At 36.2% G+C, this 18,169-nt stretch overlaps 1 protein-coding gene across 12 annotated transcripts in view; it reads right to left on the bottom strand.

The window, feature by feature from the left end:
* The window catches only part of sdk (sidekick cell adhesion molecule), an 88,898-nt gene extending 71,491 nt beyond the window's left edge, over nt 1-17,407 (bottom strand). For 10 of the 12 annotated variants that reach the window (XM_070219316.1, XM_070219321.1, XM_070219320.1 and 7 more), the window contains exons 1-2: nt 11,559-11,809; nt 10,782-11,064 (exon numbers count right to left, since the gene is read on the bottom strand). In XM_070219316.1, the coding sequence (XP_070075417.1) occupies nt 10,782-10,938 (157 nt within the window). In that variant the 5' untranslated portion in view covers nt 10,939-11,064; nt 11,559-11,809. Of the gene's footprint in view, nt 1-10,781; nt 11,065-11,520; nt 11,810-17,288 lie in introns of those variants that run through there. The other 2 variants (XM_070219318.1, XM_070219317.1) reach the window with 2 other exon arrangements.
* Nucleotides 17,408-18,169: the final 762 nt, after the last annotated feature.

The following is an 18,169-nucleotide window of genomic DNA, read 5'->3' as shown; positions in this document are numbered from 1 at the left end:
ACATGTGTGTGCTTGTCTTGCAACATGTGTGTTTTGTATCTGTGATTTTGGGAACCTAAAAAGGTAACCCAAAGAATTCTAGTATGCGTGGAGTATCTGTGTGAGTGCAGTCAAAGACCGGAAATGTCTAATGATAGCAGTCTTCTTCTTCTTCTAGAATATGTCCTCTCCTTTCTCTTTTCTTCTTCTTCAGCGACGTCTTCTCCTTCTTCTTCTTCGTCGTAGTCGTCGTCTTCTGGTGTTTGTGCCTTCAACTTGCACCTGGCTCCGGTCCGCTGCTCCTCGTGGCGCTTCTTCGTTTTAATACCCTATAAACTGAGGGTTCTACCATTATGGGTCCATAATGGTAACATGAACATAATTTTTTGCAAAAAATGGCTAAAAAATTTAAATGTCCAGATTATAATGCAATCGATTCAAAATTAAGCCACGAGTTCAACAAGGTATGACATTCCATATTTGGACCTTTATTTCCAATGTTTCGGCCAAAAAACGGATATTTTAGGGTGAAAAATTTGGATTGGAATTTTCGACAAAAAAAATCCTTTTTTTTATGGTTTTTCGGTCATAGTTTCGACAAATTAAGACCCACAGCTAAAAGAATGACTGTTTTGAACAGCTAACAACCTAAACTAACGATCTCTATAACTTTTGGGAAAATTTAATTTTTCACCAATTTTCGCATTTTTGATAAGGGTACCATCATGATTTTTTGCAAAAAATGGTTAAAAATTAAAATGTCCAGATCTGAACGCCAATCGATTCAGATTTTCACTACGAGTTCAACGAGGTATGACACTCCATATTTGGGCTATTATATTCCTTGTTTCGGCAAAAAAAAACAGAAATTTTAAGGTAAAAAAAAAAATTAGACATCAATACAAAAAAGAAAAAACAACACAAATATTCTTAAACCATCATAAGTATAGGGTACTAGAACCCTCGATCTGCACATTGCGTTCGCGGCATTCTCAACCTCTTTTTCAGTATGCAAGTCACAATAAAATGTCTCGGCCGTTGTTGTTGTTGCTCTGCAGCTTATGCAAATGTGCCCAGCGAAGGTAAGCACACACATGCAATGACCTACCCTGCACCCAGAACCCCCCTCTGCGCCCCTGTGCCCCTTACTTTTCCCTTACTTACAACAACTTCTTAACCTGGCCTTGATCGTGGTGTTTTTGCCTGCAAGAAATTCTTCTTCACTCAATCATTCGCTCGCTTAGTTTGACATGCGTCAACCCCCCTTCTCGTGCCGACAAAACCCCCCTTTTGCCACACCTCTGACATGCCGTGATGGTTTTACCTCTTTCGCATATTAATTGAAGGAAAAAATCATTGTAAGGAGGGGGCGGCTGGGGGGAAAATGCAATAAAACTCTTCATGAATCAAGGTAACAAAAGGAGAAACAATGAAAAAATTTGTAATCAACATTCAGAGGGGGCGATTAAACGGGAGGGGGTGGCTTTATTAATTAGTGAACATTAACTGTATCCTCAGACGTGCTTCATTAGAAGCCATAAAAATATTCTTCACAAATTTATAAATAAATCATAATTGAGCGTTTGGACAAAAAAAAAACAAAGAGGGGAAACACACATTTTTGATTGCATTTTTTTAATGGTTTTTTGTTTTACTGCTTGCTACTTCCAAGTTTCTTTTGTTGCAAGTGGATCAATGCTAATTGAAATGCGTGGCAAGCAGAAAGAAAAATCAGTCAGAAAAACCAACACGAAGGCATGGAAAAAATCAAGAAATATTTACACAAGCAGTTACAATCTATACACATACGAACTAACGAGTACTTGCTGTATCTTGTATCTTTGGGTATTTCTATGAATTCAAACAATTAAGCACAATTGAGCACACAGTTTGGCAGCAATTTGAAAATCACTAGGTTTTCGGTTTTAACTAAACGAAAAGGAAAAAGCCAAACAGACAGCGAATCTTAATCACTTCGAATGGGGGTATCATCTTCAAGTATCCTTAACTTTACACTAGAACTTTAAGTTAATAGTAATTAAAAATTCCCCCAAACTTGCTACCATTTTATTGGTCATATTTCGCGTAAGCTTCAAAACAAATAATTCTCTCAAATTACAGTTCGTAATTAGCTCGTATTTAACCGTCTCCTTTGGCCAGAGTTTCAATTCCGAATTGCACTTGCTCATTTTGTAGTTGTTTTGATTTTTAAACACTTTCCGAAAAGTTTCGCAACAAGCGGCCAACTTGCTAATCTGTTTAATAACCGTATCAAAGTTTTAAGGACACTCAGGACGAACAATCTTCTACCGTTTTAATTTGCTTCATTTTAGGGATCATCAAACTGTTGGCTCATTTGTCACAGTTTGCCAGCGAAAATATCAAACTGTGCGAGACACATTTGACTTTTGGTCAATCTATCGCTCCATGGGGGGAGAAAACCTATGCTAGGGAAAAGCAGCGGGAAAGTGGGAAAAACTGCAATGCGGGAATGGGTGTCGTATTTTCGGAGGGCGGAGAGGGGGAATAATGTTCTATATATGCTGGTCAAACATTGTCCCGCTGGTTGTAATTTGGCATTGTAAATGCTGTTGACCGGCTTTCCGTTTTGCTGCCTCTTTTTCAGCATTTCCCTCTATCGCTTTTCCCATACATCAACACTTTGCATTTTCCGATAGATCGCGGATAATTGTTATTGTTGTTATTTATGACGCCACCGATTTCGGGAAGCCTGTGTTTTTTCCAAGATTTTCATAGCTTTTAATGGTTTTCTTTCTTATGCAAACTTGAATAAAATTCTTGACTTAAAAAAAAAAATATTATTTTTTGTCATATTAAGTAAACATTGTTTCTTCCGTTTGGTTTATTAAATTTAATTTCAAATCTATTACTCACTGATTTTAGCCTTCCTGTGATTTTTTCTAGAGTTTTCCTGACTTTTGTTTGCTTTATTAAAATTATTGAAATTTTTCTATTTCATCTTTTTTGTCTATTAAATTTAATTTAAAATCTTTTAGCCCCCTTTGGTCTACGCCCCTGTGGGCTTTTGTGTTTTCCGGCTTTCCGAGTGGGTAAATGTCCGTTTAATGCAAAAATCCAAGCGCGTCGTCCGATTTACATTGTCAATATGGAAAGACATTAGGATAATGCTCGAAAGCCACACCAGGACAAACAAAAGCCCCCCTTTATTCAAGGGGGCGTCCCCCGCCCATGGCAATTTGTGGGTCAATCAATTTTTGACGCATTCAAACAATTGGCCGGAAAAATTTGATTTATCTAATGCGGTCGTTTCGCCGCTTCGATAGGAAATTCTTTATTAAATTAGGCGAGTGTTTTGTATGCCAATGCCGATATGTGCATTATGGCAGTTAAATAATGAAAGCCATAATGGTCGAACATTTAACTTTTGGCCATCATTAGCCAGGGAAACAAATAGAAACATTTGATCCTTTAGCTGCCGCAGCCCTCCCTCATCGAATTGCCCAGTTTTTTCCTTCGACCCTGGAATATTTGAGGGAAAATTTGTTAGCCAAAGGCGCTTACTGGCTTATAAAATGGCAATCCAGAAAGCAAGCTTGTTAACGGAAAATGTGTGGCAGTGGCAAAACGAAAGGAGATTTTCAGTTCGTTGCCGAGATTGTCAGGATTGTGGCAGGAGCAGTTTGACAGGAGAACAGGACATCGAGAATATGTCCCCCAAAGGGAGATAGTCGGACGAAGAGCGAAATGGAAACTCTTTTTCCCAGCCATAGACACTGGAATAACAGTAAAATATCATGTCACTATGTTGATGAATATAACCAACCTCCTACCAATCCCAATTTCAATCCCCCCCCTCTCCATACGAAAAATATCTGCTGGTAAAAACCGCAAATACAGAACGCAGAAACCGGAAAGTGAGATGCAGAGGAAACTAATCGAATTTTCGTAGGTGGACACATAACTAGACTACGATAAAATGGTTACTGGAAATCGGGAGCAAGGATATATGCAAAATTAAGGAAACAAGATGATTTTTGGTGTGATTCGGATACGGCTTGAAAATGAAACTACCGAGATTGCCAAGGCAGAATATTTTCTTCTTCTTTCTGTAAACCAAACGGCAGAAAATAGGCTTAAATTAAAGTTAATAAATATTGAACCTTCAATGTATCATGTTCATTCAACCAATGATCGCTTTTCGATCATCGTTTTCTTATCGAATATCAGACTTTCGCTTTTGACATTCATTTTTTTTAGCGCCGCTCTGATTACCGCACTCGAGTGTAATTGACTTGCTGTTATGAAACGCACTGTGTTCCTTTGTTTACTTTATAGAGCCGAACAGCCATCATAATCATTCGCTCTATATTGTTTAAATTACATATATCTCTTTCACAGTCAATTCCCTTGGACAATCTTCGTAAATTATTTCACTTCGCTCCCGTCCGCTGAGCTCAAAGAAGCTGGGTTGACAAAAATGAAATTTTTTAAATTTGAATAGCGGAATCGTTTGCCCATCTTTTGCCCATGTTTGCCCACCAATTAGTTTTTTTTGCCCACGTCCAGTTTTCGAGATATAAAATTTCGAAAATTTTCGAAAATTTTCGAAAGTCACAAATTTTTGGAATTCGATTTTTTTTTTTTTTAATCGTAAGAGAATCGTTTGCCCACGTTTGCCCACCTTTTAGAATTTTGAAAAAATTTATACTTCAAAAGTTATCTTAATTATAAGTTTTTCCTTAAGAAAAAATCGTTTGCCCACCGTTTAAAACTGAATATTTTTGGAAAAAAACGTTTGCCCACCTCTTAAAACTAAAAAATATTGACTGCCCACCCTTTAAAAATACATTTTTATAAAAATTATCGTTTGCCCACCTCTTAAAACTAAAAAATATTCACTGCCCACCCCTTAAAACTAAATATTAATGAAAATAATCGTTTGCCCACCCCTTAAAACTAAAAAATATTCACTGCCCACCCCTTAAAAATACATTTTTATAAAAACAAACGTTTGCCCACCTCTTAAAACTAAAAAATATTCACTGCCCACCCCTTAAAACTAAATATTAATGAAAATAATCGTTTGCCCACCCCTTAAAACTAAAAAATATTCACTGCCCACCCCTTAAAAATACATTTTTATAAAAACAAACGTTTGCCCACCTCTTAAAACTAAAAAATATTCACTGCCCACCCCTTAAAACTAATTTTATATAAAAACCATCGTTTGCCCACCCCTTAAAACTAAAAAATATTCACTGCCCACCCTTTAAAAATACATTTATATAAAAACAAACGTTTGCCCACCTCTTAAAACTAAAAAATATTCACTGCCCACCCCTTAAAACTAATTTTATATAAAAACCATCGTTTGCCCACCCCTTAAAACTAAAAAATATTCACTGCCCACCCTTTAAAAATACATTTATATAAAAACAAACGTTTGCCCACCTCTTAAAACTAAAAAATATTCACTGCCCACCCCTTAAAACTAATTTTATATAAAAACCATCGTTTGCCCACCCCTTAAAACTAAAAAATATTCACTGCCCACCCTTTAAAAATACATTTATATAAAAACAAACGTTTGCCCACCTCTTAAAACTAATAAATATTGACTGCCCACCTCTTAAAAATTAATTTAAAAATGTTTTTAAACCGATTACCAGCTCAGAGAAGCTGGGTCGGGTAAAATTAAAATTTCGTATTTTTAATATGGGAATCGTTTGTCCACGTTTGACCACCTTTTAGTTTTTTTTGTCCACGTCCAGTTTCAAAAATATGGGATTTCGAAAATTTTCGAAAATCAAAAGGTTGAATTTTTCAAATTTTTTTGTATGGAATTTTTTGTCTATTGTTTGTCCACGATTGTCCACCCTTTAGAATTTTGAAAAAGTCAAAACTTTAGAAAATACAATGTGCATAAAGTTAGCAATGCAACTTTTGAAAATGCAAATTTTTTTCTATCGACAATTTGCCGTTATTTTTCCGTAAATTATTCGTGAAAGAACAAAATTTGCCGCTCAATTATTTTTAAAATTATGAGATGTTCTGCTAAGTTGATATCAACCCCCACTAAAGTGCAAAATTTCCAAAATCTTTTTTAATAGGAATTTGCAGTTATTTATCCGTAAATGATTCGCGAAAGAAAAAGTTTAGTTGCTCTTGCTTTAACATTTTTTTTTTTTTTAAACAAAATTGTTCTGAATTATTTGAAAAAATTCAACCTTTTGATTTTCGAAAATTTTCGAAATCCCATATTTTTGAAACTGGACGTGGACAAAAAAAACTAAAAGGTGGTCAAACGTGGACAAACGATTCCCATATTAAAAATTCGAAATTTTAATTTTACCCGACCCAGCTTCTCTGAGCTGGTAATCGGTTTAAAAACATTTTTAAATTAATTTTTAAGAGGTGGGCAGTCAATATTTATTGGTTTTAAGAGGTGGGCAAACGATTATTTTCATTAATATTTAGTTTTAAAGGGTGGGCAATCATTATTTTTTAGTTTTAAGAGGTGGGCAAACGATGGTTTTTATAAAAATGTATTTTTAAAGGGTGGGCAGTGAATATTTTTTAGTTATAAGGGGTGGGCAAACGATGGTTTTTATATAAAATTAGTTTTAAGGGGTGGGCAGTGAATATTTTTTAGTTTTAAGAGGTGGGCAAACGTTTGTTTTTATAAAAATGTATTTTTAAGGGGTGGGCAGTGAATATTTTTTAGTTTTAAGGGGTGGGCAAACGATTATTTTCATTAATATTTAGTTTTAAGGGGTGGGCAGTGAATATTTTTTAGTTTTAAGAGGTGGGCAAACGTTTGTTTTTATATAAATGTATTTTTAAAGGGTGGGCAGTGAATATTTTTTAGTTTTAAGGGGTGGGCAAACGATGGTTTTTATATAAAATTAGTTTTAAGGGGTGGGCAGTGAATATTTTTTAGTTTTAAGAGGTGGGCAAACGTTTGTTTTTATAAAAATGTATTTTTAAGGGGTGGGCAGTGAATATTTTTTAGTTTTAAGGGGTGGGCAAACGATTATTTTCATTAATATTTAGTTTTAAGGGGTGGGCAGTGAATATTTTTTAGTTTTAAGAGGTGGGCAAACGTTTGTTTTTATATAAATGTATTTTTAAAGGGTGGGCAGTGAATATTTTTTAGTTTTAAGGGGTGGGCAAACGATGGTTTTTATATAAAATTAGTTTTAAGGGGTGGGCAGTGAATATTTTTTAGTTTTAAGAGGTGGGCAAACGTTTGTTTTTATATAAATGTATTTTTAAAGGGTGGGCAGTGAATATTTTTTAGTTTTAAGGGGTGGGCAAACGATGGTTTTTATATAAAATTAGTTTTAAGGGGTGGGCAGTGAATATTTTTTAGTTTTAAGAGGTGGGCAAACGTTTGTTTTTATAAAAATGTATTTTTAAGGGGTGGGCAGTGAATATTTTTTAGTTTTAAGGGGTGGGCAAACGATTATTTTCATTAATATTTAGTTTTAAGGGGGGGTGGGCAGTGAATATTTTTTAGTTTTAAGAGGTGGGCAAACGATAATTTTTATAAAAATGTATTTTTAAAGGGTGGGCAGTCAATATTTTTTAGTTTTAAGAGGTGGGCAAACGTTTTTTTCCAAAAATATTCAGTTTTAAAGGGTGGGCAAACGATTTTTTCTTAAGGAAAAACTTATAATTAAGATAACTTTTGAAGTATAAATTTTTTCAAAATTCTAAAAGGTGGGCAAACGTGGGCAAACGATTCTCTTACGATTAAAAAAAAAAAAAATCGAATTCCAAAAATTTGTGACTTTCGAAAATTTTCGAAAATTTTCGAAATTTTATATCTCGAAAACTGGACGTGGGCAAAAAAAACTAATTGGTGGGCAAACATGGGCAAAAGATGGGCAAACGTTTCCGCTATTCAAATTTAAAAAATTTCATTTTTGTCAACCCAGCTTCTTTGAGCTCGTCCGCTGCTCTTTCTTATTATATTTTTTTTTTGGCTACTATTTTTACTATTTTTTTCGCGCTTTAACCTTCCCCATTCGCAACTGAAACAACAACAATGAGAGCCAAAAAAAAAAGAGCTTAAAAAGTGATTTCTCGGTCGTTTTCATAACTTTTGGTGTTTGTCGCAGTTCATTTTGTTGCCTTTTTGGCTTGAAAAGCGATTTCGTAGCACTGTTAAATTGATGGCTCAAGTTAATGAATAGACAGTAGTGGGAGAAAGGAAAAGATATTGGGGATGGTATAGGATGGAATGGATCCTGAGGTGCAACAACAACAAAGGCAGAGGCAAGTTGAAGCCAATTATAAAACTGTCGTCTTCATCTTTAGTTTTTGGCTCCGTGTGTTTGCCGTGTAACCCGAGATGATGGCTGGAAAATATCTATGGGAAACACGAATGGAAAAAAGAAATGCCAGAAAGAAGACCAAAAACTGGTCACAAAATGAGTGCACAGGGAAAAATATTTGAAGGCTCTCTACAAAATAAGAAAAGGAATTCCAAAATATATTTTTGGATATAAATATCAAAGATACGATTACTTTAGCCTTTAAAAATTGTAATATTTACTGTAAAATTTTTCAAAACATGTTTTTAAAAAGAAGATTATATTTTAAATTGCTTTTAACATTTTATGTCTTTAAATAACATTTTCCTAGAATAATGAGTATGGCTCAACTATTTTTTAGAGCAAGCTTAAGATATGGAATATTTTCTAAAGTAAAAATAAATTATTTTTCGTGTAAGAATATTCGCAGGGGGAAGGAGGCAGGGCAACAAGTGCGGAAAGACAAGGCAAAAGTAAAGCAGCTGGACAAACAATTTGCATTTTTTGTCAGATTTCTTCGTCGTGTTCTTTTTATTTCTCAGTCAGGCAAGCAGTTTGACATCGACTGGAGAGTGGGAGGGAAAGAGGGCGGTGGCAAGGGGGCGGGGCACCTGAAGTGGCAGAAACAGATGGCTAAAAACAAAAAAGAAATAAATATGCAAAAAGAACAGCCAGACAGACGGAAGACGATACAAAGCTCACAAACTATTTAGCTAATTCAGCACTTTCCACGCTCAGCTGCAGTTGATATATCCAGCCAACTCCCCGCGATTTCCGCCCAACTCACCCACGGCCCACAGACAAGGTCAGATTGCAAATGAGCGTAAACCTAAATATCGCAAAAGTATTTATACACAAGATCGGAGTGGTTTCCCTTTTTCCAAGCTTGATAAATCGGAGACTTTTGATTGAACTGTGAGTTATTTCCGTCGCTTATATCTACACAGTGAGAAATGTTTGCAGAGCGCAGAAATTAGTTAATATTAAATCAAGGTTTAGAATGAAATTAATCTGCCCTTTATAGATTGATCTAATTTACAATAGGCGGGCCTACAACTCCCTATCTGCGGAGTTCAATTTGCACAACAATTTCAGGCTCCATGGAACGCCCCCGCAAAACCAAAGGCCTCCAAATACAAACAGCAACACAAACAGAGCCTAAGGGACTCATTGTGGTGACTCCACATATGCCCCGAAAAGCCCCACCATAAACTATTCAGACGGACCATGTTGAAAACCCCAGCGCAAATGTGAGGTTATGTGTGTAAGCCCCCGCGCGAAATTCAAATCGGAAATTTGTTGATTCTGTATTTAATATTTGGTTTAGCGGGCACATAATACAATGCAAAATATAATGTTTGGTTCGCCAACCTCGGGGGCAAAGATTTATTGTGCAAACAATTCGGCGCATAAATGAACAAAATGCAAGAATGCACAGTATACAGTGCGTTTCATGAGGCTACTAGTTAAATCGATCGATGGAAATAAAGATAAATATGGTGATCTTGACATATGTTTGGTAAAATATAATGCTGATTAGATATATCGCATTCTTACGTGTCGTTGCAGATTTCAACTCATTCTTCTTTAATCTGAAATATCTTCAAAAGATGCAAGTGAATGGAAAAAAGTGCAATGCACAGTACAAAAATGGGATCAAATAATAACGGAATAAATAAGAACAAGTTTTCCATTTCTTGGAAAGGTTATAGAATAATTTTTGGAAACTTAAATACAAAGCCTGTCTGCAACTGGATATTTTCCTCTACCAAGTTCCTTGCCAACATTTATTTTCCATGAATTATGATATGTCAGAAAACTTATCACTTTTTTTTTGCAATAAAACTCCAGTAAAAGATCACTCAACTCAAGTTCTAGAATCCCGAGTAAAAAGCTCAGTTCACAGTTATGCTTAATGAATCTGGTTCCATTTTCATAATTTTCACACAGAAAGAATACGGCAAAACAAAACCATACGAATTCCAGAAGATCGTGGAAAAGCGTGAAATATTTTCACACTCCAGAAAGAAAGGCTAGATAAGCAGGTTTTTTTTTATTGTTTCAATTCACAGTGGGCACTCTTATGATTGAAACTTTGTGGGAGTAAACTAATTTTAGTTACTTTTATTATATTTAACTTATCATTTTGATAAGGAAAGCCTCGAATCTTTTTCTTCGAAAATCGATAGATCCATTTATTGGGGGCTTTCTGTAGTTAATATTTATTATGTTTGCTTGCCATATTTTGATAAGCGGAAAAATGAGAACACCAAAACAGAAAATCGAAGAAATGCAGCCGATCGATCGTTCGAATTTCGAGTTCAAATTCGAACGCGAGGGTTTCGGTTTCCTTTCGAGTTGCCTTTTGTGCGGCTCTTTCGTATTTCGAAATTCCCACGGCTGTTTGTTTTGTACTTGTTTTCGTCAAAAAAAAAGAAGAGAACCAAACCAAGAACCAAAAGAAGAGGGGAATGCAAAAGAACAAGAAGAAGAAAAACTTACCCGCGTAACAAAAAAAAGAGCAGCTGTCGCAGTAGCAGAGCACGAGCAGCGCTGCAAGCAGCGACGCCGACTGCGGCAGCGACGGCATCTCAATGGCTGTTGTTGCTGTTGTTTTTGGACGACGTCGACGCAGCGACGACGCCGCGGATTTGAGCATTTGTTGTTGTCTTTTGGTATTTCTTGGATTTCCTTCAATGTTTTTGGCCGCCTTCGTCTTCCTTCGTCTTTTCTACTTTTTAGTCTAAGGTCTAGTTTTAATTATGCATCTCTCACATCTTTTTGGCTAAAACATAAAACATAAAGCGAAACATGAAATTTTAAACGTCACTTTTTGAATTTTTGCTTTGTGCCAGCCATTCGCGCACACACAAACACAAGCACACCTGCCACAGGTAAGCCAAAAGAGCGAGAGAGAGAGGGAGCGCGATCAAGAACTAATCGAGAGAGAATGAGAATGCAAAAGCAAAAACCAAAAAAAACCTCTCCCTCTCTCTCTCGCTCTCACTGTTTTTGAACCCTTTTTCTTTTGGGTTTTTAAGACTGGTTTTTAAACTCGTTTTTCACATGCAATTCTCACACACACACACACGCACGCTGGCAAATATTCGTGGCTAAGAAACATTTAATAAGTTTCTGTTAAATAAACAAATGTTTATTTCATTTCATCGGGCCTTTTGCTTTTTTGGCGGCTTTTCTTCACACACAAAACAACATTAATGAAACAGAACAAAAAACCAACAAAAAACGCGATCGGTGGGAAAGAGACGGCGCGCTTACTGCTTTTCTTCTTCTTTCTGGATAACTTTTTGTTGTAGTACTTGTCTCTGCCCCCAGAGAGCGTCAAAGGTAACAACAATTACGTTTTGTCCGGGTCCAGAACGCTCAAAATCACAACAATCAACTAAAACTCGGAGTCCGGCAGTCCAGAAGTCGCACAATCGCAATTCGCAAATCGAAGAAACTGCAATCTCGCGACGAGCAGCCGAGAAACAACCGTTCACCACGCGCGCACAAAACAAACTGCGCTGCCTCTGTCGCAGGCGCTGCTGCGCTGCCGCCGCCGCTGCTTCTTCTTCTTCTGCTTCGGCCTCTGCCTCTGCCGACGACTCGCACAGTGGGGCGGGTGGGCGAAATCGGACGAAGCGAGTGGCGCAACCGCAGAGCCTGCGAAAGTAGGTCGTAACTGAAGGAGAGTGATAATCTAAAATTATACTATTTAAATGTTTTAAGTAAAATAAAGTTAAGAAAAGTTAAACACTAGGAGTGCCAACCTATTTAAACAAAAAGTATTTAATAATAAAATTTAACTTTGAATGCAGAAAATGTAAGTTATATTAATGAATATACGGTATTTAGCAATGTTCATAAGCAATATAAAGATAATCGTTAGTAATATTATAATTAGTTATAAAATTAATTGCATTAAAAATTTAAAAACAAATTAATTTATTTTTATTTATAACTTTTGTGGTTGATATCTTGATCCATCAAAAACACCTTGCCTTTTATTAAAGTCAAGCCAATCATCGACGTCCCACTGTGCAGTTTCCACTCAAAACCAGCACACAGTCACTCAAAATCGCCAACTTCACTCAGCTTTGAGCAGGAGATGGTTGGAGTGGCATTCAATTGTCGTTTGATTGGCGAAGTTTAAAAACGAAACCGATTAATTATGCTGGACGAGTTAAATAAAAATTCAAGTAAATAAAATAAATATAGCAAAATTATTAAAATAACCTAACCAAATTATGATATTTTAATACATTTTAGGGGAAATTACCAAAAAGTCACTTTAATTTCAAGAGGTTTTTAGATGGTTTTTTAATAAAAAATTAAAAGAACCGCCTAAATAATTATTTAAGAATGCTCTAATTGCAGCTCCAGCTGACTTTTGGCCCTCTGGCAGTGGGAAATTCGAGGAGCGTGTTTTAATGGAAAATGCATGTACGAATATGCAAAATAAATAAATTCTGATTACGCTACCCCTTTTTTCACTTTTTTCACTTTTCACCGCCTCTTATTTTGGCGCATACATTTTTTAAGTGTGTTAACAACACATTTTGGCTATTAAACTTGGCGTTTTCTCCGCATTAAAATTAAACACACACAAAATGTATGCAAAATGTAATGCAATTGTAAGTTGTGTGCGTGTTTTTCCCATTTCCACACACACCACACACACACGAGTTGAAGAAGAAGCAGCACAACACGCAGAGAAAGATGCGAAATAAAATGTGCATTTCAAAATGCACTTAAAAATTGTTGTCGTTCCTCTGTGTGTGTGCGTGTGTGTGTTCTGGGCGAGTGTGTGTGCGTGTGTGTCCCGCCAGAGGTCACAGGTCAACTTCGTCGCCTGCCAATTAAAACTTTTTATGCGCTGCGGCGGCTCCACACACAAAACGAGCAGCATAAACAGCCTTTCCAGAGATGACAGTTCCCCAATGTGGGATACCATTTTATTTTTGGTATTGGAAAATGTTTAAAAATTGTAGTCTTTTAGTTTGGTTAGAGAGCGAACTTTAAAGTACTATAATATAGAATATTAGAAAAGATTATAAAGAGACTCTTATTTAAAAAAAGTCAATTCTGGAGATGAAAAATAGTATCGTATAAATATTACCAATTTAATTTGAACCACATATTTCCACTATAGTTTCCAATACTTTTAATTTTAAAATTATAAAACCTTATGACGTGCGTGTCACGCACACATCGCCCGTAAGCACTCACACATACGATGGCAAGCGCATTTTCAAGTAACTTTATTAATGCGATTTCAGTTAATTAACAACACAACAATTACTCGGCCAAGGGGCGGCTAAGGGGGGCGTGGCAGGGGCTAGGACTCGCCAAAAAGAAGAACTTTTTAATCAACAAAATATATATGTTGATATATATAAAATGGAAATGGTTGGCGAAAAGTGCACTTGCTGGCGATTACGGGTAATGCGACCTTAAAAAGCTCAGTTAAAAAATAAAGTTTTATAAAATTTGTAATATTTGCAAATGAAAAAAATGCCCTAAATTAAAATAAATTATAACTAAGATAATCCTATATGATTATAATAATAATAATGCTCTGAAATCATATTGTTCGTCTTATTATGCCAATATTTTCTTTCTGTGAGTCACTTTCCCTTCATTATTTTGCACTCGTTCAAGCAAATAGGCAAAAGTAACTCGAGCATTGTATTTCACTCAATTTTCAGCCACGCCCCCCTTTTGCCCCCACGCATGTGTCGTATTGTTTTGAGTTGGAAATTTGGTCGTTTGCGCAACAAGTTGGCAAAATCCAACCGACGACGAGAATCACAATCTCGACGGCTGTGTGTGGGTGTAGCCGTGTAATAGTGTTTGAGTTACGCTTTCACCACTTTCACTCCTCTGTTTGCCAGGCACACACACTCACACTCACACACAGGGAGACCGACACACACACACGTAGGACAAGCAGGACACACGCAAATCGGAAATCCAGGCAAAAGTTTTCTTTGCCTATCAAATGGCAAAAAAGTGTTGCCTACCTTTGGGAGCTGAAATATCAGACGCCCGGAAAATCAGGAAAAGCGATGAAAACCCATGAAAAGTGCAACTGTAGAGCAAGCGGGAAATGGGCAACGTTTTGAATAGCTGCCAAGGAAATTAGAAAAACAAAAAAGTTGATTAAATAAAACGGGGAAAATGCCATTATAATGCCAAATGATGATGGTGTTTTTCATTCTCTTTCAATTTGTACATAAAAAACGGATAGAGAAGAACAAAATATATTTGTTTGAATATCCAAGGAAAATTATTTAAACTGAGATTTATTTTACCGACGGCATTTATCATTTAACTTTTTAATTTCCCTTTCATTCATGTAAATTATGAGATAAAATGCCTTACCAAATTAAATTAAATAAAATAAATTGAGCATCAAATGCAGTAAATTAAGCAGTCAATAAAAAATATATATGCAAGATCAATGAAGTATAAAGAAGCCATTGGAGATAACATAAACAAGTATTGACATTGCTCAACTAGTGTAATAAGTTGCATAAAGCCAAAAAATGAAATAAAATCACATTTCAATGACCAACTTAATTAAAAGTGAAATAGACAAACTCTAAATTTCCACGTCATTGAGTCTGAAAGTGAAAAACGTGCCTTTTTTTAGCTATTAATTGTAATTGAAATGGCCATCCCAGATGCCCCATCTTCGTATTATTTATTCCTACATTTTCTGTCATTGCAATTTGACTCTTCATTACAAATTCCCCCCAAACTCGGCGACTGGGGAAAAAAATATAAAACTTTATTATGCCTAATTGAGTTAAATGATTAACGGAGCATTTCACTCCCCCATATTTCCATGTGACCTGTGATCCATTCAATTTCCACATGGCCAGTCGATTGGTCAGTCGGACATGGCTTAACACTCAAATTGATTTGAAATGTGCTTAAAAAATTATGCTACACACGGACGCGGCAAAAACAACAAAACAACAGCGAAAACAAAAAATAGAAATCAAAAAGGTGTGGGTGAATTGGAAAATGGGAAATAGAAAATAAGTGCAGAGAAAAAAAACCCATAACTAGTTCGATATCAACGGGAAATTCTTAGCTTTTGTATTTAAAAGTCCTAAAATTAAAATTTTAATTCTGACTTTTGACTTTAAAGAAAATATATATTATAAATATTATATTAAAATAAAATATTCAATCATTTGTTTCCGTGTGGTCATTGTGCAAGCATTTCCAAATGCATTTGGAAAAAAACAAATCACAACCGACCAACCAAGCTTCACCTATTGCCATCCGGAACCCCCCTTTTTTTCTCACCCACATTATTTCACAACCCCCCTTTTAGAACCAGAACCCACGGGGTTTTGGTGTTGACAAGCTCGTTGGCAAATCACACAAAGTATGCAACAAAAACAAACGAATACCTCACCGACAACAACAAAAAAATCGTGAAAAACAACAGAGAAATTGGGAATTGCAATTGCTAACCATTTTTGAATGCCCTTTTATGTTAATTGATCAATTTAAATATATATTTAAGTGACAACATACTATTATTGTATGTTTATTTAAGTTGGGGTATGTCATCTATTCAGTCAAATACGCGAATTCTTAAGTTGCATAACCAGGACATCATTAAAAATAAGAAAATAACTATAGTTTTGAAGCTTTAATTAATGATGTTACTAGTACGTTTTTTGAATAAGAGCCTACTTTTAAAAAAATATCTTAAAAAATAAGTTAACAAATTTAGAATGTACAAAATGAGACGAGGAGACAGAAAGGGCATTATCCTAATCCGGACTAGCAGCTGTCAAATTTATTTGCGCACGAAAATCCATCTGCTTGGACCACGGACCGCAACTGCAACCACGTAAACCCCCTCTCCAGCCCCTTTCCACCCAAATGGGCCGCGGGCGCCCCTGGAAAATCAGGGGGTTGGGCTGGAGAAATAGAAGCGCAACAAGTTCCTGCAGTAGTCATTTCAATCCAATTCCTTTTATTGTTGTTGCTGTTTGTTCTTCGGCATTTGCAACTTTTGACCCCTCTTTCGTGTTGCCAATCAACACCTACCCCCCCTTGGCCTCTACCGCCGCCCATGGCCATGCCATTTTGACAGGGATATAAGCCAGGACTTTGCGTTATTGGCATTCGCCGTGGCTGTGGACGGAAACTTCAGGACTTGAGGATGCAGATGGAAATGACGATGACGATGGCGATGGAGATGGAGATGTTGAATGGACACACGACTGCGGATGCGGATTTGCGGACATGGACTGTCGATACGGGACACGAACACTTTTGGCTAATCGAATTTAAATTTCAGTCAAATGAAGCGCATCAGGCGAATGCACTTAACACTTGGAGAACAGTTTTAAAGGGCCATTCAATAATATTATAATAATATAATATTTTAACAGAAGTTGGAGATATAGTTTTTTAATTATAATTATAATAAAAAGTAATTAAAAATTAGACCAAAATTCTGCAAAAATTATACCTACTTATTAACAATTGTTTTCTTAGAATAAAACCTTAAAGAAATTAAGCATTTAAATTATACATTATTTTCTCCCAGTGTTAAGTGGGCGTGGCACTCACACGTGTGAGAGTGTTTGTATATGGCAGCTTATTTAATCAAACATCCTCTTTGTGTGACTAATGCGACATTGAGTGAGCGAATCAGCGGAATACGAAGGGAAGGGGTTGTTGGTTATTGGTTATCCTGGAGATGGAGCTCCAGGAGTTGATAGACTTTGGTTTGTGCATCGCAAGTGATGGGCGTGGCAGCGCCCGGTGGGCGTAATTGTCGAAAACTGAGGTGTCAATGGCATATTGCATATACACATATCCATTGCAAAGCCGTTGGCTGTCATTACCTGAATGTCTAGCATTGTTAATCTGACACTTTATCGATTAACGAAATTACAACGCAGCTTGCTTGAGGGGGTGGTTTTGAAGGGGTGGCAAAGGGGGAGCCGAATTACAAGGTAACTAACTCACCGCTTAAGTTGTCAAAAGCTGCTCCACATGGGGAATTTGTCGATAATCTCTCAATTAGTTGCGGATTATTGGAGGCTTTGTCGAGAAAAATCAGCTTCTTTATGTGCAATATGTGTACAATTTAATTATATATATCGTAAATTCATTTATTTACAATTATTTTCAATGCCTGCCAGCTTGCACAATTTAATTAAGTTGCCTCGCATTGAAAGTCACAGCGCCAGTGAAAAAATTAATTTATGAACAGAAAAGATAAGGCTACTATGCAACATTTTTTGGTAAAAAATAAGTATTTTAAATTAAAAATACTTAAAAAATTACAAATAATTTATTTACTAACTAAAAGATTTTTTTAATTCTATATATTCTTTTTATTAATATTAAATTTCATTCCCTTCTTTATGATAACTTGCGATTCTTTTAATAAGGAATATTTTTAAAATCATTATACATACATATATAAAAAGTGATAATTAAATTTAAGAAATGTTCTTTCGATACTTACCCAGAACTTGTGTTTCTTTTCGATTAACTCTCCCTCAGGTTCTCATTTTCCCCTCTATAAGTATGTAATTTCCCTTGAATGGCGAGTGGGTGGAGGAGCGGTTTTGCGGTTTCGCCGAGGCGCCTGCTGCATTGCGACAAGTTGGAGCTTCTATCAACTGGTGTCCAATTTGTTATGGACAGGTAAAAATGGCAATGCGCGATGCCGTAAATCAGGAGTGCCTCCTGCTCCGCCAGCACCTCCTGGCGGGGATTCTCAGGGGAAATGTCCTGGTCAGGGGCAGACTCACTTGGCAGACTGCTTGGCCAGCAGCAAATAGCAAATAGCAACGGCAAAGGCAGCAGCATTGTTGCGGATTGTGGCATTGTCTTGCGGC

This window comes from Drosophila takahashii, chromosome X (assembly GCF_030179915.1).
Source record: "Drosophila takahashii strain IR98-3 E-12201 chromosome X, DtakHiC1v2, whole genome shotgun sequence".
NCBI lineage: Eukaryota > Metazoa > Arthropoda > Insecta > Diptera > Drosophilidae > Drosophila > Drosophila takahashii.
The sequence above is the reverse complement of the archived record's forward strand: the minus strand, read 5'-3'. Positions and strand labels throughout refer to the sequence as shown.